Source organism: Dromaius novaehollandiae, chromosome 14 (genome assembly GCF_036370855.1).
Source record: "Dromaius novaehollandiae isolate bDroNov1 chromosome 14, bDroNov1.hap1, whole genome shotgun sequence".
Taxonomy (NCBI): domain Eukaryota; kingdom Metazoa; phylum Chordata; class Aves; order Casuariiformes; family Dromaiidae; genus Dromaius; species Dromaius novaehollandiae.
The window spans coordinates 18,950,414-18,973,452 of record NC_088111.1 but is presented as its reverse complement, the minus strand read 5'-3'; the positions used below and the strand labels follow the sequence as shown (position 1 = coordinate 18,973,452).

General features: G+C 46.3%; 1 protein-coding gene across 5 annotated transcripts; it reads right to left on the bottom strand.

Annotated features, from left to right (window-relative positions):
• Positions 1-6: 6 nt before the first annotated feature.
• LUC7L (LUC7 like) lies at positions 7-22,420 on the bottom strand. Of its 5 annotated transcripts, none has more exons than XM_064520570.1 (11): positions 22,215-22,420; positions 21,356-21,426; positions 20,174-20,268; positions 14,651-14,749; positions 13,863-13,973; positions 12,992-13,135; positions 12,390-12,566; positions 11,447-11,535; positions 5,509-5,538; positions 4,389-4,553; positions 7-1,807 (listed from the first exon to the last, which is right to left on the bottom strand). In XM_064520570.1, exons 4-11 carry the CDS (start codon positions 14,744-14,746, stop codon positions 1,666-1,668), a joined length of 954 nt encoding a protein of 317 aa, XP_064376640.1. In that variant the 5' UTR covers positions 14,747-14,749; positions 20,174-20,268; positions 21,356-21,426; positions 22,215-22,420; the 3' UTR covers positions 7-1,665. The 5 variants fall into 5 exon arrangements, with proteins under 5 accessions (XP_064376640.1, XP_064376636.1, XP_064376637.1 ...); XM_064520568.1 differs by lacking the exon at positions 21,356-21,426 and adding an exon at positions 3,208-3,269 and having other exon boundaries at positions 1,570-1,807; positions 22,215-22,373; XM_064520566.1 differs by lacking the exon at positions 21,356-21,426 and having other exon boundaries at positions 22,215-22,372.
• Between the last annotated feature and the right edge of the window lie 619 nt (positions 22,421-23,039).

Here is a 23,039-nt window from a genome sequence, read left to right as displayed (position 1 = left end):
CCGCAGTGCGAGCCACAACACAGATCTTTAATGCGATCAGAGCGCGCGGGAACAGCAGAGGGGGGCGGGGCGCCCCGCGGAGCGCCGCCGCCCCGAGCCCGCGCCCGCCGCCGCCCGGGGGCGTTACAAAACGCTACTTAAAAAGCAGGAGTAGTTGTAAAAACGGAAAGGGAACCGCTAAACATGCACCTAAGACTAACAAACACATCGAGGACAGCGCTGGCACGGCCGGGAGAAAAACAGAATTAAAACCAAAGGAGTTACGCAGGTTCTCAGAGCCTCCGAGAGAGGAACGCGGGGGAACCCCAGCCCCGCACGCTGCCGCGCCGGTATTTACAGACACCGCGCTCCCGCCACGCGGAAGCGTCAGGAGTTACCTGCCCTCATTTCAGATACCTGCCCTCATTTCAGATACCTGCCTCCCTGCGTTAGCGGACAGGCCGGCAGAGCAAGGCCACGCAGCAGCGGCTGGGTCTGCGCCCCGCCAGCTCACAGCTCGGCACACGCTAAGTGCTTCAGTTACACGACAATTCTCACAAAAGATTGATCCTCGGGGTTACCACTGCGACTGGCACAGCAAGAACACCTTCCTCCCCTATCTTAAAATAAATCTAGTTACAAAGAAGCTAGTTACAATATGCAATCCTTCCCACAGTTGTTACTGCGCAGCTGGCTCTCTGCCTGCCAGCTGCAAGCATCAGCAAGAGAAGTGGCACACACCAACACCTGCGCACGCAGTGCCGTCCTGGGCAGCCGCGCTCCTCACACTGCCCTGCCCTCCAGAAGCAGAAGTCTGCTCCGTCTGCAGTAAAAGGTCACCTCTGCCCCTCGACCAGTTTCTGCCTGACTGGCCCTTAAACACGTACACCAACACTTCTTTGCGAGACGGAAAACCCCACCTAGGAAGTTATTTTCCGACCGTGGAGCACACAGTAGATAGACAGACTAGTTGTTGCTGTACTCCTCCATACAAGAAATCAACCCCAGCTTTTCATCTGAGCACAGGCTTTTTAAACCAGGCACCTGTAAAGGTGCTAGGAAGAGACTTGAGCATATCTCAGAAACGTGCCCCAAATGATTTGGTCATCCTTACAAAAGATAAACAATGTCTTCTGAAATGGGGATACTGGGCCAAATTTTGTCTGTCTTCACTTAGCTGGACTAGTGAGGCAATACACAAATGCTGCAGACATAAAATGAGGTTGCTAAGCACTTAAAAAAAAATCTGAATTCCTTTTAACATGTACAAACAGAAGAGAAAAAAACAAATCAAGTTAGAACCAGTGCTACTGATGCTCTCAAACTCCAACTGTGCGAAGGGTCACGGAGATGTTCTGGAAAGGGCATAAGTGTTACAAACATTACAGCAGGTTAGGTTTCCAACCACAGCATTAACTAACTGCCGCATTCATTGGGTCATGACAAACAGTGTGTGAACCACTGGCCTGTATTGAAAACGATCCGTCAGATTTATTTATTCCTACTAAAACAAAATCCTGTTAAACAGTACGTAACTGTGTCTCTACAAACTCACAGCTATCTGCCAAACAATAAAAATTCAAAACTACAAAAGATGAGTTGTATTCAGTAAATATAAATGGGAAATTTAGGCTTTGTGTAGAATGTTTATCAGACTATTTACAGTGCAACACAGATCATTTGAGTTCAGATCTCGCCAGCTTCTCTCTCTTCTGATCTCTTGGAACGAGATTTGCCATTTGTGCTCTCGTGCCGTCTCTCAGAAGAGCTCTTCTCTTTCCTCTCTCTGTCTCGGGACTTTTCTCTTGAAGATCGATCTCTAGAGGATCTGAAGTACAAATTATACCATCACTATAAGCTTCGCAACTAAAAATGTGCAAATATGCATAAAATAGCAAAACCTTTCCTAACAGGGCTGTGACATAATCTTAAGGAAATGTTCCTAGGTGCTGTCATAGCAGGAGTAGTATCACCTGGGATAGAAATGCTGGTCCCTCTACAAGCTTTATGTAACAGATCTCCAAGTTTTGCAGTGCTGAGAGCGTTGCGCAGTCTTTGTCACTCTCTCCTTAGAGTGATCCTTTCATAGCTGCTTCCACAGACCCTTTCTGAGGTGCTCCCTGGGGCCCCTTATTAGTTTACTGGGCCATAATAGAGTGCCTGCAATTTCTTCCTGGTCTATCATTCAGCTCCCATTTGTGTCTTTTAGAGTGTTCTTTGGTTACGTCTGAGCCAGCGGCTTTCCGCTCAAGAACTGCTTTCAAACCACCTATACTCTTTGGATTCCAATGCTTGCTCAGTCCTGGACTTTTGTTACTCTGCGTCTTGACGAGAGTAACATTTGGCAGCATCCTCTGTGCAAAGACAGGATGATCTTTACATTCAGAAGCCAAACCAGGGGCAAATCATTTCACAGCCTATGCAAAGGATAGTTACAGATTTTCATTAGTGCTTCACTGAGTCAGCCCACACAGAATTAATCAGAGGGCTCCTTATTATGTCCAATCTTAAAAGGCAGTTTTCTGTATGATCCATGCCAGCTGTTCAAAACCAGCTTATCATCTGGCAGCCTTCAAAAGGTGTTGGCCTTTTATCATCACTTAACAGCTCTAACCCCTTCAGAACTAGGCAGAAGTCTTGAGAGACCCTGTGCAGCCAGCATATTTTATCCTAGAACTCAGCACACAAGATTTTTCTTTGCAGTTACCAAAAGGGACCTGGCAGGTACCTTAAAGGCTCCAGCTTTCATTCATGTTGATTTTAAAGTTTTGAAATATTGCATACATGACTTATTAAAACCTTACAGCCCTCTGTATCACATCAGCTATTTCATTTTCATTACTTTTGTGTCATTTAACCTGAAGACAACATGAATCTGACCTGATTAACTCTTTTCCCAATCCCACAATTCCTGTTGCCCACAATTCTCCTATGCTGAGATCTACAGATCCCACAACAGTCACTCCATTTCCTTCTAAAAGCTAGACATCAGACCAGCAGGACAATAATGTGAAGTTCATTAATTCCCTAAGTGAAAACAGAAGCTACACTGTTTCAGGAGATTGGGTTTTTCTGTTTGTTCACTTTTTTCTCTCTTTTTTTTTAAAACTGCTCTTCATCTCTCCCCAGTTCTCAGTAATTCTGTGACAGTATGTCGGCTAGCCAATCCCCCTACAATCTCAATGGGCTGATTTGAATGTGTTCAAGGTTTTCGAAGTATTCCCTTACCTGCTCTTTAGTAATAGTTATTACAGGGTCTTCCTCACTTCCTAATTGTCCAAACTTCTTTTCTTTATTTTTCATGTTCAAGACAGATTTAAAAAAGGACTTTAGTATCTCAGCCATCGGAGAATCAACAGTATTCATACACTCCCCCCAACTGTTAACAGACTCTTTTTTTGCAGACCATTATTCCCCTCCCCTTCATCAAGTATCTTTAAAATCTGTTCTTACCCCTTAGCTAGAAGGGGCACAAGACAGTCCACCAACAACAGTAGGTTTGTTTTCAGCACTGTAGTAGAGTGGTGGTGTCTAGTAAGGTGAGACAGTGCTAAAGCACTCTCCTGTTAACTAAGGGCATTAAAAAGAATACTAGATCTATCTTCAGCAAACACCTGGTGATATACTTGTTCCTGGGCTTAGGAGGGCTGTAAGGAAGCACAATGATTCCTTTCAAGTTTGCTAATACTCATACATATACTTGCTCCATCCTTCCTCCAACACAGAGGCAGTTTTGCTGAGTTTCAGAAGAGACTTCACGCCCTTCTTCAGACCAGAGCACTTGTGTAACATGGGACCTCAGGGACAGGGGAATGACATGCCACCTCCTCCTTTCAGCTTTTTCCCCTCCCCTAAACGGACATTTCTAGAGAACTGTCTGTCTCCTGACCAGCCTTCATCTTACCGTAACAGAAGACTCCCTCCAGTTCCCAACTGCACTCCCTTCCCCATGCCAGTACACTCCCCAGTGCTGAGAGAAAGCAGCTGGGAAGCAGAAGATAACCATAGGAACGTAATGTCCAAAGCACCTCCCAGTCACTTGGCTTATACGGACCTGTGGAGGCTGAGTTAGCACAAGCGGGCCTTTGTGCTGCTGCTTCTACAAGAAAATAAACCAGTGGCTTCTCAAGGTTCAGCACTGCGATTCAGAGGACAACAGTTTGACCTCCTAGACTCTCCTCTTGGGCTGGGACCCCACTGTATGGTTACTGCCCTACTGCTCTCATCGAGGCTGTCTACAGACAGCCACTGGGGAATACTGCTTTGCCTCGGGAGTTGGTACTGGGGCCACTACAGCTCCTAGCTTCAGAAACTGGCCATATTCCTGCTCACGCTAAGCGATCAGAGGAGGCTCACTGTATCGTCAAGGACTCCCCTTTTCAGAAGCACTGTGTGAAAAGCATGCGTACTTGTGTTTTGAGCTCCTGTCTCTGGATCCCCGTCGGTGACCTCTGCTGTGGCTGCGGGAACGGCTCCGGTGGCGTCTGTGTCGCTCTCGGGACCTGGAACGAGACTTCCGCCTTTCACGGGAAGCTGATCTCGAGCGCCTCCGCCTCCTCTCCCGAGACCGCGATCTGAAGAGGACAGAGACCATCTCAGACACAGGAGATATGCCAGCACATCAGATCTGCAAACCTGAGCACGCCTCTCAGACGTTCCAGCGTAACACACATCCAGGGCATCAGCACTCACCCCACAGTCACATCTCTGTCAACACAGAAAACGGATCACCCACAGGATGAACACACCCCCTCTTGGGCCTCATCCTACCAACAAAATGCCGGCAGGTAAATTCAAGCTGCTGAGAAGCTTACTAAAAAGCTCTCACCATTAATGTGAGCACACAGCAATGTCTAGAGTGCAGCTACCAGCTGTGTTTCAGTCCAAGTGAGGCTGCATAAGTAGAAGAAGCCAAGCCAAAATAAATGGCACACAAAATTGCCATAACCTGCATGGCAGTCTGCAAAAAAAGAGTCTCCCCGTCAAGTACTGCATTTTAGAAGCTCATTTGTTTCAACCTGTTCTAAAAAGAAAACAAAGGATGCCAATGTACTTGGAAGACAGCAGAGAGAAACGTTTCCAAGTACACTTTCACATAGAGAATATCGATATTACCAATAAGGCAAGCTCTTCACAGAGATGTGGGAGGTTTCAATTTTAAATCTCTGTATTTTTATATCTGAGACATTATATATGCAATAGATATATCTCAGACATTAAATCTGAGATTTACACTTATTATAAAATGCACCAGGCACGTTCTTTGGTTCACACTCGGGGGCACACAGCACTCCTGCCCCTGTCCTGACTGGGCTGGCCAGCAGCAGGTCTTTCTAGCCCTGCTAGGGACGTTAGAAGTAGCACAGCACCATGAAGTGCCCAAGTGGCACCTCCCATTTCTTTCAGAGAGGATGACAAAGAGAGTGGGGTACTGAATGAGCTGCATTATGAGACCCATGAAAAGCTCCTGTAACTAGACAGAAACACAAATAGGCATTTGGGATAACTGCGGGAGAAGTGCACACTCACCTTCGACGATCTCTATTTCTTGATCCAGACCTAAAAAGGAGTGTTCGAGTGAGAGAGGGCATGATAAAGCTGGTGTTTTTTCAATAAGATAATCCATTCACCCTAGCAGCTTCTCACAGAAATGCCACAATACCCAAAGTAACATGTCAGATAAAAAAAGCTTGCCATAAAAACTTTAAAGCATTGTTAGCTTGATTTTTTTTTTTTTTTAATCAAAAACAAAGAACTTTGTAAAAGCAAGCACTAGTTTCTACAGAGCTTGTTGGGGGAACAATTTCTCAATTCCATGCAGAGTTTCCTGTCAGAAGAGGTCCACAAACCAATCCAGTCTCTGATAACACAACCCAACTACGCACCTTTCCAACCTCAAATTTTACTGTGCACATTCAACATGCACTTTTTACCCCCTGCAGTTTAAGATCAACTCTAACATTTTCAAGGGAGAGTGCCACACTACAGCCAGAAAGATGAGCTGGACAGTTGCCAATTTTCTGATTTTCCTTCCTTCAAGGTAGTTATATGTAAAGAAAGGTTTAAGAAAAATACAGTACTTTCTCACTTTTCTCATGTAGGCATTTAGTAGGCATTACATGGAGGTTTCCACTATTTTTCTCTCTTTGGGAAAGATGAGCTAGAAAAAAAAGCGGGAACACAGAAACAAGAGAAGAACTAAGAGATGCACTGAAAATCTTTCATCCCAGGCTTAGAAAGCAACTTTAGAAGTGGGTCTCATAATGCACTGAGGTCCCACCATACTCTCTCTAGTTTCCATTGCTTCAGAGCTCTGGTATGGCGCTTTTAATTCCATTCACAGAAACATTAGCTTCTGTAAATAGTCTGTAAATAACAAAGTCACAACTCTTTCAACTTCTAAAGCACCATTACTCAGTACCACTTAAAATGTCACTGCATGTGGAAGATACACCTTTTTTTTTTCTCTAGAGGCATTTCAAAGCCAGCATACTTTTAGCAGAAACACACCTCCAAACTTCACGCCCAGTCTGAACGGTCTTTCTGGTTTAATTGAAAAGTGGCCAGTCTCTCCGTTTAGTGAGTTTGAGATCCACGCTCTTAACTGCTCTGATCTCCTCACTGCAGACAGACTCACAGGGGATGCAAAAAGAGCTCTGTGGGTGTAACTAGAGATGCAGCTGAGTGATGCACAGACAAAATTAAATAATAAAAAAAGCACAATAGAAAACCATCTATTTTAATCATATCCTTTTAAAACCATACCTGGATAAGACAAGAGTAAGAGAATCACTGTGCACTGACATTCCTTCACAAGGAAATGGGGTTATTCTATATTACAGAAAGGAAAACAAACATCCATAAAGGAATTCAGCTTACAGGATTGTAAACAAGATAGAGCTGAACTTGGAGCCAAGCAAATGAACCATACACTTGGAGTCAGGTGAATGAACCGTAGGCTGAGGCAACACACAACAAGACCACGTGAAGGCAGAGCTGATAAACCAAGAGAGCAAGGCAATAGCCATGCACCTTTTCATGTAACAGAACCTGAGAGCGCAACCGGATCTCCCGTAGACGCCTCGCAGGCAGCTGAATCTGTATTGGTGACTGCAGTTACTCCAAGTGCTCAATGTTCTTCTATTCCTGATCACTTTATTCTGAACCACTGGGGGGCACATCCACATGAAGCCATTTAACATTCCCTGAAAAGCCTGGTCGGCCTTCCGTGACTCCGATCTGTGCAGGAGGATGCACAATAAACTCCTGATAGTCACTCAATAGTGCTGGACTTCCAAACTCAGAAAGTATCCAAAAAACCAGCACCTTCCTTACTGGCCCAAGTCAGTATACAGCAGGACACAGTACAAGACTGCTGTCCTGCAAGCTCAAAGGCTGAGCATATTTTTCTCTTTTGTCCCTGCATCACAGAGGCTTTCACAGAGGCTTACGTTGACTTTCATAACCCATGCTGTCATCCAACTTACTGCAAAGGAAATCCCTTTGGCAGCTCCACCTCGTCTTGTTTGCTGGTGTACTCAAGAGGCAAACACACCAATTCGGACTTCCAAGCACATCACTGCTCCACAGATTTTCAGTCTCAAAGATCACTGGGGAGCCAGCAGTCACCAGCAACACCAAACAATGCAGGACAGAGGACCCATCTTAACTTACCACTATGGGTGACAACACAGTTCACAATCAATTCCTACTTGGGAGTTGCATCTTATTTGACATATTAATTAAGTTTTGAGAGCTAGAGAGTTTCATAAGCAAATCTACAGGTTTCCATCCTGTCACAGTGCTTATAAACCACCAAAGTCTTCTCAAAGTGATACTCTTTCTCTTACACGATAACACAGTGAAGATGCCGCATATGAAAATATCACAAAAACAGGTATGAAGGAAGCATACCTTGGTTCCTTCAAGTATCAAGTTGTGCTTAAGAGAGGCAGTTTAAGAGCTGGAAGAATCTACTGATCAGTTTTTGATGGAAAAACATCCCGTAAGCAGTGCTGCACAGCACCCGCAGCAGAGGGTGGGAACTGAGAAATCTAGGTTCTAGCCCCAGTTCTGGTATAAAGGGTCCATTGGGAAAACTATTTTCTTTCCCTGAATCAGTTTCCCCTCCAAAATGAGACCTTAGGTGACCTCTTCTGTATAGTACTCCAGGTACTAACCCCCCACCCACCCCCAAACCCAAAACACAAACAAAAAAGAAAAAACCTGTTACAAAGCAGCCAGAACAGAAGAGTATACAGATGGCTCCACATGGAGCCAGGTCAAAGGCTGGCGACATGCGAAACCAGCAAGAACTCGCCCTTTAGGACAACGCAATGCAATGCTTAAAACCTTTCATATTTAAAGCACTGGATATTCAAAACTGGTCTTCAAACACCCTTAGCAGATACATCCATGTGTGGGCTACCTGTGAACACTGCAAGTGGCTCCTTAACTCTTAGGAATTGAGATTTTCAAAAAAATGTATGCCACAGGAGGAAAGCAGCAAGCATTCTGGGGAGACACAGACCAAGTAAGAGATCCAGAGCACTCTTCCTGAAGGCAACTCTGCTGGGTTTGGCGAGTTTCACACAGAAATGAGCTCCAGGAGACAGACATACTAAGTCCAAGTTAGAAGTGGTCACGCTATGCCTCAGAAAGAGTCTGCCATGAAGCAGCTGCATTGGAAGATGCTTCTTGTTTCATTTCACCTTCCTCTCCATAGCAAGTCAGATTTACAAATATGACAACAATACATCAGTCCCTTTCAATTAATTCCTGCACTCATCAGCCAGTTCCACATTCTGCAGGTCCCAAATACAACTACATTGCTGCCAAGGCCAGAAAAATGAGACATTCTACAGAAAATGCTGCAGTTGAGAAAAAAGCTGCAGCACGAACTGACACTTTATACAACCTTGGGTAATCCACATGGAGAAAGAATCCATATAGAACGCCCACATCAGAGAAAGCATAACAATTTGGGGCTTACACCTTCATAGATGCCAAAATCACCAAGCCACAGACTGCAGAAAACCAAGCTTCTTTGATTCTGGTACTTGTTTGCTAGCATTTCCAGAAGTCAGCACCATCGTAGAGCATACTGCAGTTTTGTATCTCATATGCCTCAGACACGGATGGTTGGAAAACGTCTTCAGTAAGACTAAGGGTCAGAAAGTGCTCTCCACAGGCAGCAATTTTTTTTTTTGATGCAAAAGTACAAGATTTTGAGTAGAAACACTTGGGGTAGGACTGGGGAATGCTGTGACAATGAGAGCGGCATTCCTACTCCACCACTTCCTCTACCTACCCTTAGCAAATAACCACCTTCCTCACATCAGGCTCATGTTTAACTGAACTGTTTACACACAAGATTCCTGTTCAAAGTAAAGACAGCAAAGGTTTTTCCAGTTCAGCTGGCAAGAGGTAGAAGAGCTTGTCATCTGAATACCGACACTGCAGCCACTCCCACTATTTAAGGATTATACACATATGAGCAAAAGGTGACACTTAAGGTAATAGCCACAAAAAGCAGCCAATCATTAGGACCCCTCAAAGCAGAACATCATAAGGATGTCCTGGAAAGCACTTACGAAAGTTGTTCCAACAGTACGTCACTGTTAACATAGAAAAGTTTCTGAGCAAGAATCATAGCCTGCATTTTCTGCTCAGAGACTAGCTCCATTTTGCTATCATCTTTGACCAGGAAATTTTTTTCATGACCAGTGCCTTTTGAGCAGAGCTAGCACTCATCCTGAACTTTCCCACTCAGATGCACTGGGTGAAGGCATAAAGGGGACTAGACCAATATAGGCCGGAAGACTGCTAGGAACTCACAGAATCACAGAACGGTTGAGGTTGGAAGGGACCTTTAGAGATCATCTAGTCCAGCCCCCTTGCTCAAGCAGGGTCACCTACAGCAGGTTGCCCAGGACCCTGTCCAGACGGTTTTGGAATATGTCCAAGGATGGAGACTCCACAACCTCTCTGGGCAACCTGTTCCAGTGCTCGGTCACCCTCACAGGAAACAAGCTTTTCCTTATGTTCAGATGGAGCTTCCTGTGTTTCAGTTTGTGCCTGTTGCCTCTCGTCCTGTCGCTGGGCACCACTGAAAGGAGTCTGGCTCAGTCTTCTTTAATACCTCCCCTTCAGGTACGTATACCCATCGGTAAGATCCCTCCTCAGCCTTCTCTTCTCTGAGCTAAATAAACCCAGCTCTTTCAGCCTTTTCTCATGAGAGACGTTCTTGCCAAGAACTCTATGCAGCACTCCAGGTATGGCCTCACCAGGGCCGAGCAGAGAGGAAGGATCATCTCCCTCAACCTGCTGGCAACGCTCTGCCTAATGCGGCCCAGGATACCATTGGCCTTCTTGGCCACAAAGGCGCATCGCTGGCTCATGGCCAACTTGGTGTCCACCAGGATCCCCAGCTCCTTCTCTGCAGAACTGCCTTCCAGCAGGTCAGCCCCCAGCCTGTCCTGGTGCATGGGGTTATTCCTCCCCAGGTGCAGGACTCTGCTCTTCCCTTTACTGAACTTCATGAGGTTCCTCTCTGCCCATCTCTCCAGCCTGTCGAGGTCCCTCCAAATGGCAGCACAGCCCTCTGGTGCATCAGCCACTCCTCCAGTTTTGTAGCATCAGCAAACTTGCTGAAGGTGCGCTCTGTCCCTTCCTCCGGGTCACTGATGAATAAGCTGAACAGGAGTGGACCCACTGTTGACCCCTGGGGTACACCACTAGTTAACGGCCTCCAACTAGACTTTGCACCACTGATCACAACCCTCTGAGCTCTGCCATTCAGCCAGTTTTCAGTCCACCTCACTGTCCGCTCACTAGCCCATACTTCCTCAGTTTGCCTTTGAGGATGTTACGGGGAGACAGTGTCAAAAGCCTTACTGAAGTCAAGGTAGACAATATCCACTGCTCTCCCCTTATCTACCCAGCCAGTCATTCCATCATAGAAGGCCATCAGGTTGTTTAAGCATGATTTGCCCTTTGAGAATCCATGCTGACTATTCCTGATCACATTCTTGTCCTTCATGTGCCTGGAAATGGTATCTAGGATTAGCTGCTCCATAACCTTCCGAGGGATCGAGGTGAGACTCACCGGCCTGTGGTTCCCTGGGTCCTCCTTCTGGCCCTCTTTGAAGATTGGAGTGACATTTGCTTTCTTCCAGTCCTGAGGGACCTCTCCCGACTGCCACAGCCTTACAAAGATGACTCCCATCTTTCAGATACACAATGGAGGCTAACACCACAAACACAGTCATTCTAAGGTAGGGGTTTTGTGCATTTGTTTTCATTTTTTTATTACACATTAAGGTGCTCAAACAGCCTCCAGAGCAGGCCCAAAAGTTGATCCAAACACACACACTGCAACAGATGCTGCTTTCCCCTGGCATTCAGATACAAGAAATCAGGCCACTTCAAAGCCAAATTCACAAACCAGTTATCAGCTTTCACTTACCGCCTTCCCATTCTCTCCTCTCGTTCTCTCTCTTCTCTCCGCCTCAAACGATCCTGGTTTCTTTTCTCTTGCTTTTCTGCCACTGTTTTCTAGGAAAAAGTTCACATCATGTTTCAGCCATACAGTAACAGGTCAGAGATCTGCAAGGAGACTATTCAGGTACTAAGACAAAGAACTATTTCACTGCATTTTATTTGCTAGCCAAAAATCTCTGTCAAGGTTCTCATTTCGCTCAAAACTTCACTAACATACATCAGTGCAGGAAGTATCACTCCCAGCTCTGCTTTGAGTGCTTGTGCTCTCTGAGACTAGCCTGTAAGTTTGAGGCGAGGGACTGTCTCACCACAAGTACACACAACATACAATAAAACAGCGCTCCAGCTTTGTGCCACCAATGCGTTGAGGCGCTGACCTCAACATACCGCCTAATGGACAAGGCACAGGAATCACAACCCTCACTGAAGCAGACAAAAGCTCCCTGTTCACGAGCAAGGCCAGTATCACAATTTCCTTACAAAGTGTTCCAAAAAAATTCTTCTCAACACTTCCCCTACTCAAGACTTCTTCACTGACAGCACTATGAGCCTCTTCACTTAAAGCATTTCTCAAAGGGCTTTTCTGTAGTCAAAAAACCCAACACAGTGACAAATTTCAACCCAAAACAATGAGAAAGAGCATTTGTAGTTACTTGTATTTAAGGCGGAAATCACAGCAGTAGTCTGGTTTGACCAATTCTAACAGTATAATTTCGGTTGCACAGAAATTACAGAACAGAACCCAAGATGAGGTTAGGCAAAGCTCCATTTGAAGTTTCAGGGATTCTGAAATTGGAGCAGAAGTTTCTTGGTCTTATACAGGCAGTCTGCAAAGAATTCTGTATGAACTTAAAAGTGTTGAATGTCTTCAAGACTACAAGGAGAAGGTTTAAAACAGCCAGAATTACCCTCAGCTGATCCAGTTTCTCACGAATCTGAATGAAGCCCAAGTGTAATTTGCCTCCAAAGTGATCAGCAAGACGCCTGTCGTTGTCATGGAGACCAAGATATGCAGAACAGACTTCACATACACGCAGCTTCTGCTGTTGGAAACTGGACGCAGGCATTGAATTTCGGTATTCTTCCTGAAGGGACAAAAAACAGCCAATTGTCAGGAACAGCCCCTTACATAGTCACAACCCTCCAGGAAACACCTACAAGGAATTGTCCTGCTGCTTCCAGAGATCAGAAAAGCATCCTCAAGATAAAGGAGGTGCCACACAAAATGCTTCAGGAGTGCAGCTAGCCTGACAGTCTGTCCCTGCAAGTGACTAGTAATCATAAAATTCAGAGGAAGAAACTCCACAGTCAGTACTCTTCAGTAGATAAAGGCTTCTAAAAGCTTTTCTTTGTCTATCACATTCCACTGCCAACTGCTTGCCAGCACATTGATGAAACTGAAAAAGGGAAGCGCTGGTGAAAGAAAAGCAGTAGGAACTGCCCAGCCGTTTGTCACGCACTAGTCTAGTTCAGTCAGCTATTACAAGTCATAGGAGGATCAAAGCCATACCTCCGCCTCTTTCTTTTTGGCTCGGACCTTCTCCACTTCCATCAGGATCTTTTGAGACTCATCAACATTTCCTTCAGCTCCCAGCTGTTCAGCTTTAGCTAGGAGTTTTCCAATGTCTTCATTCAGCTCATGTACTTTCTCCGCCTAAAGAGAATAGTTTGCTTTAAACAAAACAAAAACTTCCGAAAGCTTGCAGGACAACTTTTTTTTCTTTTTTTTAAATAAAGTTGTTTAACAAGAGCAGTTGTTGGAAGCTGACTAGGAATCTCCAACAGTCAAATGGGTCCCAAGAAAAAGGGACCGGTGGGCCAAGTACAGACAAGGCAGTTGGAGATACGTAGCAAAGGGAGAAACTGGACACAGACCGGACATCATCAGTTCTATTGCAGGCAGCGTGGCACATTCCTGGCTTACAGGACAGAAGAGACTATGCAGAACCAGCTTCATAAACGTTTTATATTGGCCTAGTGACGGAAGCTGCCCTGTAAGCTCGAGACAAGGGAACTCCATGTGCACGCACCAAGGAAAAGACAAGAATCATGGGGTGGATTTACTACTCTAAGCTATTCATGGGGTGGATTTACTACTCTAAGCTATTACACTAACATTGAATAGGGGAGAAAAAAACCTATGCACGTTATAGCCATGCTAAAACAACCTATTTTAGAGTTCATGTCTTACCCCATTATGTCTCCCCTCTCTGTACCAATAAGTTTATCACAAAGATGGCTGAAGTAGCATTACAGGACTATGGCTGGAATTCACAGTCTCCCTGGAGCCTAACTCTCCAATATCAGCAGCTTCAGAGACGACACAGAGCCAGTGCTCTTGCCCAGGCTTTCAGGACAAATATTTAACGAGAGGACAATACCTTTGCAGACACTTCAGCACTAATCTCTTCCTGTGTCTCAGCCAGGCGTTTCTTAGCTAGTTCTGTTCTCCTATCACACTCTGCAATGAAGGATTCCAGGTGATCCATAGCCTGCATTTTTAAAACAAAGAATAGTGATGAAAGGTGCTCCCAGTGCCAGGATCTAACTTTGACATCTCCCTGATGCAATCCCTGTACAATGTACAAACAACCTAACGAAGGGATGTTTTAACAAAAGTACGTGACACTTCGTAGAAAAAGTAAAATTTGCTTGTCATCTGTTCAGAACCTGATCCTTTACTCTGACATGCTGTAGGCTGCTCACATAAAGACTACTTTGCACTGGAACTCCACAGCATGAACTACAGGTGCAAAGACAGAAGCACTGGAATAACATAAAAAGGGAAGATAGAATTGTTCTTCCACTTAATTTGTTCCATCATAGAAAGCCAAATCTGGTAAAAGTGAAACAACAGAGCGGGAGGCCTTTAATGTTATATCTCTTTCTGGGACAGGCCACCAGATTACAGTGGCCTGTTACAGAGCAGTAGGTATGGGACGCAAGGAACGCTGGCGGATCCTCAGAGCCACCTGGACTAATGGGGTTGCAAGGACCATAATTACTTTTACACTTTAAAGTCAGCGCCCAGCCAGCATTTGGGAAGGGGCCACACAGTCTTGTCAGATAACAGGTCATCTGTTTAGCTGAAATGCCCATCGAGTTTTGCTGCTCAGCCAAATAACTTCAAGAGGCAGTTTCCACAAGAGTAAAATTTCTCCAAACTTACGTCCAGCTCAAAAAACAGGTCTCTCTCTTTACTTGCAATCTCATAATCTGCTCGCAATGCCAAGTCATGAATCTTTGTACACTCTCCCAGGTCCATACGCTGTTGAAAAATAAAGAAAAATCAATGCAAGAGCCTCCCATTATAGCAACAAGCCCAGATATTAAACTCTTGCCAGTTCTATCACTTCAAAATAAAGGCTCTTTAGGAAGAAGAGCTTCCTTTCAACCTGTCAGTAACAGAAGTAGCCAGAAGGACATGCTCGCTAGAAGCACCTTCTACATGTTTCTGGAGCAACACTAAAACATCCCAACTACTTTAAGCCCAGTCCCACTTCTGCTCTAGCTCACAACATGGCCTCACAAAGAGCTGGGAGGACACAGCATACTGCAGCAGGAACTCCTTCAGCGGGCACCAACACCAAACACCTCACATGATGGAGCTACAGTACCAGCAAAACATAGAGCTTTGTACCCAAAATGTAAAGCTCACATAGAAAAGCACATCTGTGTCAGGAAGAGCCTGGGTAAAATAGTGAAAGATACCAGACAAATCACAAAATACAGAGGGAATGATTACCATCAAGAGGAAAACAGACTTAAGGGAAAAAGGAGCACAGCCAGAAGAAAAGCACAACTCCATGAGCAGCAACAGCAGACTCAAACAGTCAAACCCTACTATCAGCCCCTTCCCATATTCAGCTGCAGCTGGGGATTTTAAAACCTCACCAGCCCAGCAAAGCTAATTGCTACACATAAACCCACAGGTCTCTCTTCTAGATAGAAGAGACTTCTTGAGAGCATCTCCTTTGCCAGAAAGCCCTGACCTGTTCTCCCATTGCAGTGAACGCTATTTAAATTTGTTGTTTTTTTCCCCAACCTAGTAGTTAATAGCCAAAAGAAATGAATTTAATTATGTTCTTAAAACATGGAAATTGCATTTCTGCATTATCAATATTTAACACAGAGCACTTCTCTTATTCCTTAAATAGAAAAAGAACCTAACATTTTGAAAGCCAAAATAACACCAGGCCTAAATGTGAGCCACAGCAAGCTGGAAGAATGACAATGCACATGGCATCACATGAAATAACACCCCAGCCAGTCATCCTCTTCTCTCCCTGCCACCCCCAGTCCCAAAGAGCCCAAAACTGAACACAGCACCACAGATGACAACACACTACAGAGGGGACTACAGTGAAAGCTAAACACAGCTGAATCAGGATCAACCCACAACCCCTGCAAAACGTCCCAAGCCAGAGCTGGGGGTGCCAGGCACACTCACATGAAGCAGCACACTCACACAACAGCAACGGAAGTGGTTAGTAAGACGCAAAGCAACTAAATCAAGCTCCACCAAGCAATGCTTGTGTTTTAAGTAGTTACCTGTGTTATTAACTTTTCTTTTTCAAACAAAAAAACAATTCAGAATGACTTGCCACTATTTATTCTTCCTCATTTTGCTCAGATTTACCAAAAGCCGGAGGCCTCAGGCAGCAGGCTATAGAAACAGACGCTGCATTCAAGGATAGTCCTGTTTGAGCTCTTATAATAGTGGAAATTTAATGCCTACAAAAAAAACGTTACGGTGTTTTCAGAGGTTAGTGTTCATCTTCAGGCAAGCCTCTTCAAAGGATGCTAGAAGGCTACTGTCATTTCACCACAAAAACAACTTTCCACAACATTAGAGCACGATGTGATTTAAATCTTATTTTTATGGTCATTCTAAGTGAGACTCCTTTCCAGTACAGGGAGAAAGGATGACATTTTGTGAAGCTGCCAGAGATTGTAAACATTCTTCTCTGAAACATTCTTGCAAGCTGAAGCATTAGCCTCATTTCAGAGAGGTAAGGAGCTCCAACCCAAAACTTCAGAAGAATCCAGCATGCTCCATATTCCTCTCCTTGCTCTGTTAAAAGGCAGCCAATCTCCCAACCTCTTCCTCTGGGGAGGATATCCAGGCTCTGTCAGCATACAAACCTCAAGTCTTCTTCCAAGGTCTTTGGGATGATCTAGGCGCGTGCAGATTTTCACAGGTATTGCTAACTCCAGGTAAGAGCACCAGCCCTTCCGTTTTCAAAGGATCCTCTTGCCTCAGGAAGACCTATCATCGCATACTTATGCTTTCCAGCTAAGAGATGATCATGACTTACCCTAGTCAATGCCCATGCCTGGTTCATGACATCGTTATAGGTTACCAGATAGGTACCAGAAGAGCCTGAACAAAGATTTAACCCCCTCACACACATGCACACAAGGTTTAATCACTTAGATATCCACTAATAATTAGTCTAGCTCATAATTGCTGAGCAGTCTAAGTTCTGAGTATCCAAGTCTTAGGAACTTTTCTGCTAAACTGCTAACTCACCAGATCTTTTTCCATGAGGAACACTCTTCAAAAGTAAACAGCGCTGCAGAATTTTGCCCAAATAAAGACGGAAAGCACAGATTCCCATGAAACAATTCTTCAGATTTCAGCTCACTGACATCTTCCAGTAGCAGATACAGTAATTAATTCCTTGCATGCAATTTCCCAGTAATATTCTACCTAAACAGCTTTTAGACTCATCTGTCCGCTCATTAGTGGAGCCAACAAATTTGAGAGGATTACCAGCTGATGCCACATCTGAACGTGCTCCAGTCCTTCCACTGACACAAATATGCCCACCGTCTGTTCTAGAGCTAACTTAATACAGATAAGGAGTCCCCAGATAACAGCACATGGATGTACTAAACACTAACTCATGTTCTTCCAGAATTTTCCACCTTTCCCATGGAGCCAACAAGAGAACCACTGTAGCTTATTTAGCAACAAGTTTAGACAGACAACAAGAGCTAAATAGAATATCTTCACCTGGGAATATTAATGTTGCTAGCTCACCACCAGAGTCTGGAAACAAACCGAGGAGCAATCACAGCAAACAGTCCCTGAGTCAGCAGAGCTGATCAGATGTCTAGGAGATTGTTCCTCCCACAGTAAAACAGTTTTCCATTAAGTCCAAAAAAAAGTTAAAAATTCCACCTCTTTAACAGCATCTGAAAACATGCAGAATGGACACCTTATTGCTCCTCTAATTCAGAATTTTGCCACAATGCTTTATTTCTGGGGCCAAAAACAAACAAAAAAAAACATAAGAGCAAGCCAAACTAAAATTCCAGCTCTTGCGACCAGACACCTCAGCCCACCTACTTGAAGCAAACATCAACATGCCTCCTGCAGCTCTCAGGAGTACCCCAGAACTTCATTTAAAGTCTGGGCTCCTTCTCATACTCTGCATCTGAAGGTCAGTGAACGGGACTCCATCACATTTCACTGAACACAGCTACTCCCAGGATCCAGCTTCCTGCTCTTCTCCAGTCAGCCTCCCACTGCTTAGGAGCATCTGCATACATGAAGGATGCAGCACTAACAGTACCGACAGGGGGAAGGATGAATCACGACAATTACCAGAAGGCTTGGAGTACCTCTTGAAGTTTCCATAAAGATCCAAGGTCGTGATTTCTTCGATACACATCCAGAGGTGGATGCTATGCCATCCAGTTGAGGCCGCTTATCTCAGTCTCTGTTAATAGAGACTAAGTTGCTAGTAAAACTGTCTGAGTTCATAGAGAAAGTTTGAGTATTCCAATTAAGTTTCATTCTGTGCCAGTACCACTGACAGCTGAAATGCTGATTCCATTCCAGAAATCACATGTTCTTTCAATGCAGATCTGTGGCACCAGCACATTTTCTTGTCCCCAGGAACAAGCTGATAGCAGCGCAGAGCTCCACGGCCACTCCAAGGGCGCGTGATCATTTAAGAGATCCAAAAGCTCCCTTACACAGAAGCAGTCTTCCCTCCTGCTCCTGCGTGAGAATTCTGAGAGCAAACTCCATGCTGAGAGCAGAGAGACAACTCACTGCAGACAAGTGACAACAGAAGTAAGAGAAACAGCTGTCTCAGTGGGCTTCTACCTGACCCAGGAGACTTCAAACACATCTGAACACCTTACATTTTCTCTGTGCTTTGATGCTAGAGCCAATGGCCCCACTCACCACTAAATATAACCCCTTCAACTCAGCTTCTACCTTCTCCCTGGAAACATGCCAGAAGAGGAAGAAGGCAGGGCCCAAATTTCATTTGAAAGTGCAGGCTGAAAAGCTGCTGTAAAAAAAAAAAAAAAACACACCCTAACCTACATGATGACCTGCGCAGAGGAGGCAGAGGTGATTTAAGCAGCTTTAAAACTCTGAAGTGTAAGTAAGTAAGGTGATATGGAAGCTGATATAGGGATTTCTGGAAAATACATCTAAGCTCCAAATTTCTGCCCTACATCCCTTATGACAGTTTAAAAATATACAGGCTGGTATTCAACCAATCTTACTCTGGAAAAATAACCATTCAGAAGCTGAAGTTTGAGTGCTCAGAGCCAAGGTAGCTTTTGCTAAAGCTCCTTCTACTAGCACTGCCATACGGTCTTGCTCTAGCAGTGATACAATCTAAAGAAAAACTGCCATCCCTTCCCTTTGCTGGTAACCCATTATGTCAAATCCAGCTCTTGAAATAACAAAAGGAAGGGCTATAAATAACTATGGCATCTTTAAATAATTTGGTTAAATGGATGGACAGTGTAAAATACCACAGTATTTAGTGTCAAAGAGTGAGGCTAAAGATGGATTTCAAGTATCCACATTCATCTCCATCCTGCAATTATGCAACACTGCAACAATTAAAAAAGATGTGCAACCTATTCTTTTGAAAGTCAGACTAGATCTTTCATCTGAGGCGCCTAAATAAGATACTTAATCCACAAGATCATTTTTAAAAGCCCGTGTCACCTTCTGCTCACACAGAGAGCATTTAAGCCAAATTTCTGAAAATTAGCTAGCTCTTTCCCCAGAGGGCGGCAGCAGCTAAGGAAGCAGGGAGACGCAACTGTTTTTAACCAGTCAGGCAGAGTGACCTACTGCTCAGCCCAGCTAATTCTAAAGACAAAGTCAGCCTGAGCTGCAACCTGCCATCGGCACTCCAATGCTTCCTGCAGATAAGCGGTAACAACGAAAAAGCTGCTGCTGAGGCAGTTCCGTCGGGAGAACACCACATGCTCTAAAAGGAGACTGAAAAGCTGTGAGGGTTAAGGATTATTCCAGCCAGTGAGAAAAACCTTGCTAACCTGAAGATGTCATGGTGAACTAGAAAGCCCAGGAGAGCAGGGAGCCAGAAGAAGCTATGATCTCGTGACCTCCTCAAGACAAGGTGCAGGCCCAAAACACCTCAAACTGACAAAAGAGAAATAGTCCTGCAACTTCACAAGGGACTGTGAGAGAAGAATGTTTCAAGATAACTCTGGGAACTCCCAACTACATTGGTTTCATACACAGGTCACAGAAACTGAAGTTACATTTCTGCCTGTTCCTAAAGCGTGGAAAGTTTAATCTCTCCCAAGTGGCATCTCTTAGAAGTTACCTATGATGCATGGATTTGTGCTGAAGTGTTTTACCAGCTTCTGTCATACAATAACTCCTTATTACAAAGAATATACTTACTGTTCCTGCCAGGATATCATGAGGACAGCAATCCAGAAGGTGGCTCTTGCAAACACGATCATCTGTGAACTTCACCCTTTGTCTGGTTTCATCTCCTGAAATTCAGTTGTGGTTTTAAATAAGGAGATATTAGAATACTGGTAAGAGTACTAAGATGTTGGTATGATCATTTCACCTCAATATGCAGATTAAAATACTTGGTGTTCCTGCTCCCCGAGATAACTCGAAAAAGCTTAGAGGGCAACAGGATATTCTGGAACATTTATAATTGGCAACAAATACTATTTTAGCATTTATTCATCCAGTACACCATGTTAAACACAGTGTTGGCGAGCCAAACAGCGTCCACAGCCTGTCATCCATATAAAGAGACAGCACAGCCAGAAGAGAAAAAAGGAGACAGTCTGGCTCATAGCCAAAACTTTTATTTTCTTCACTTTTTTAATGTGACGAAGGGGGCAGGAGATATTGAAACCCATGCTATCAGAGGGCCATGAATCGCAAAACAGGGCTGCGCTTGACACTTTACAGGCAACTGCTATTTGCTGATCTGATAATTAAGACATCGGTCCATTTGGTTTGAAAACCAAATACGCAGCGTGCTTTCCAAGGCCGTGCAAAGATGAATCATGTAGGTCTTGGCCTGGAACATGAAGCGTACTTCCCACCCACTTCCCACCCTCGGAAGACAATTTACACTCAGGAGCCACTTAAACAAGACAATATCAGAAAAGCAAAAAAAAAAAAAAAAAGGAAAAAGAAAAAAAAAAGAAACAAAGTTAGTCAATACACACTGCGAGCTCCAACATATACTATACCCATCTGCATTCTTCAAGACCTCAGCTGCAGAATTTTATGCCCACTGTTGAAAAGTTTTAAAGGAAAAGCTTTCTTGCCCACACCTGCAGTAAGGAAGTCAGGGGAATGATACATAAAAGTAAAGGCAAAGTGGCAATGGTATGTGACAATTTTAAAGCTAATCTGTGTATATGACACAGGTATGTGTAATACTAACGTATGAATATAGTTTAGGATTTGCAAGCATCCAGGAATAATGTTGTGTCTACTGAAAATGGTTTTTTTTTTTTCTTTCTAAGCTACACTTTTAAAGTTACTTGTGAAAAAAAAAGCAAACACTTTTTTTTTTTGTTATAACAGCTTTAAAAATTGGTTGTGACTCACGGCTCGATGAACATGAGGCTTTTCTGCAACTCCCTTGCAGATTGATGTAGGCAGGCAAAGATACACTGAACCTTTATAAATAAAATAGAGGGGCCACAATTGTTCAGTTTGTATGAAATAAAAATATGGGAAGCAATTCAAAAGCAACTCAATACACAAAGAAAGAAAAGCACTTATTCACTTACGAAACAAAGTGCAAAGTACCTGAACAGCCCTGCTAATGTGCCAAAGTGAATTTAAGTATTCAGCAAGCCGCAGAAAGAAGATACAAACCGGAGCAGGAATATATTTTGCGCAGGCTGTAACATTTCTCTGCTTGGGCAACAACTACCACGGCTGGCTCCGAGAGGCACACCTACCTACACGCTCCTGCACGCTCGGTGTCGGCTAGGCACAGAGCTTCCCTGCGAGGTTACGGGCGCGAAACCTCTCCGCGGCGGCCGGGGCTCGGCCCGGCCCGGCGGGCTGCCCTCGCGGCGCCTCCCGGGGCTGGGCCCCGCCGGGCTCTCTCTAGGGCCAGGGCCGGGACGGGCCGCTCCGCCGGGCGGGCCTACCCCTACGCTACCGCCTGCCGAGCTCGCTGGGCCGCCCCGAGGCCCGCGGCCGCTCCGCCGGCCGCCGCGGCCCGCCCCGAGCGGCCGCTCCGCTCCGCTGGCGAGGCCAGGCCAGGCCAGGCCAGGCCGAGGCCCGGGGCCGCCCGGCGCGGCGGCGCGGCCTGAGGAGGCGGCGCGGGCGGGCGGAGGCCGATCGCGCGGCAGGTCCGGACCGGAGGCGGCGGCCGGGCCAGGCCGGGCCCCGCGCGGCTGCGGCGGCTGCCAGGCCGCGGCGTTTCCTGCAGGCCCCGCCCGCCCCTACTCACCGTCCCGGGCCGTGCCCATGAGCTGGTCCAGCAGGGCCCGCATCTGGGCCTGGGCCGACATGGCGGGCGCGGGGCCGGGCCGCGGGGCGCGGCGGGCGGGCGGCTGCGGGCGCGGTGGCGGCGACGGCGGCTGCGGACGCGGCGGCGGCGCGCGGCGGGCGCTGGGCGGAAGCAGCCCCTCCCGCCCGCGCGCGGCATGCCGGGACGCGTAGTCCGCCGGGGGCGGGGCGCGCGGCGCCGGGCGCGCGCCGCTCCTGCGCGCGCCCAACGGCCACGGCGCCGGCTGAGGGCGGCTGAGGGCGGCTGAGGGCGGTTGGGGCCGGCCCGCCCCTCCGCCCGCAGCGCTGCTCTCGGTGCCGCGGCCGCGCTCTCCCCCGTACTGCAGTCACAGTCCTTCTGGCGCCACAGTGTCATGGCCGCGGTTATGTCGGTGCCACAGCCCCAGTTGCCCCAGTGCCACAGCCATGCTGGCCCCAGTGCAATGGCCGCACGCATCCTGCTGCTGCAGCGGTGCTGCTCCCCACACGGCGGTCACGCTCCTCCCGGTGCCTCGGCCACGCTCGTCCCCATGCCACTGCCATGCTCAGCCCCTGCCTCAGCCCCTGCCTCAGCGTTGTGCCACCGTGGTGACATGGCTGTGGTCCCCACGCCATTGCCCCGCTTTACTGGCGCTCCCATGGGCAGAGCGCCTCAGGCCGTGGGGCAGCGCCGGGCGAGGGGCGCTGCAGGCTGCGGCCGGGCGGCAGGCGGGGAGAGGAGCAGGGGCTGGCAGCTGGGAGGCCCCGGGGCCACGACGTACGCTGGCACCAGTGCCGTGTCCTGGTG

Excerpts from the sequence above, each read along its gene's own strand:
- LUC7L (XM_064520566.1), bottom strand. The coding sequence starts at position 22,275 with ATGTCGGCCCAGGCCCAGATGCGGGCCCTGCTGGACCAGCTCATGGGC. Across the intron at positions 14,750-20,173 it reads ATGATATCCTGGCAGGAACA|CGTATGGACCTGGGAGAGTG; the intron begins GTAAGTATATTC and ends ATTTTTCAACAG. Across the intron at positions 5,539-11,446 it reads GAGGAGAGAATGGGAAGGCG|GTCTGGATCAAGAAATAGAG; the intron begins GTAAGTGAAAGC and ends ACTCCTTTTTAG.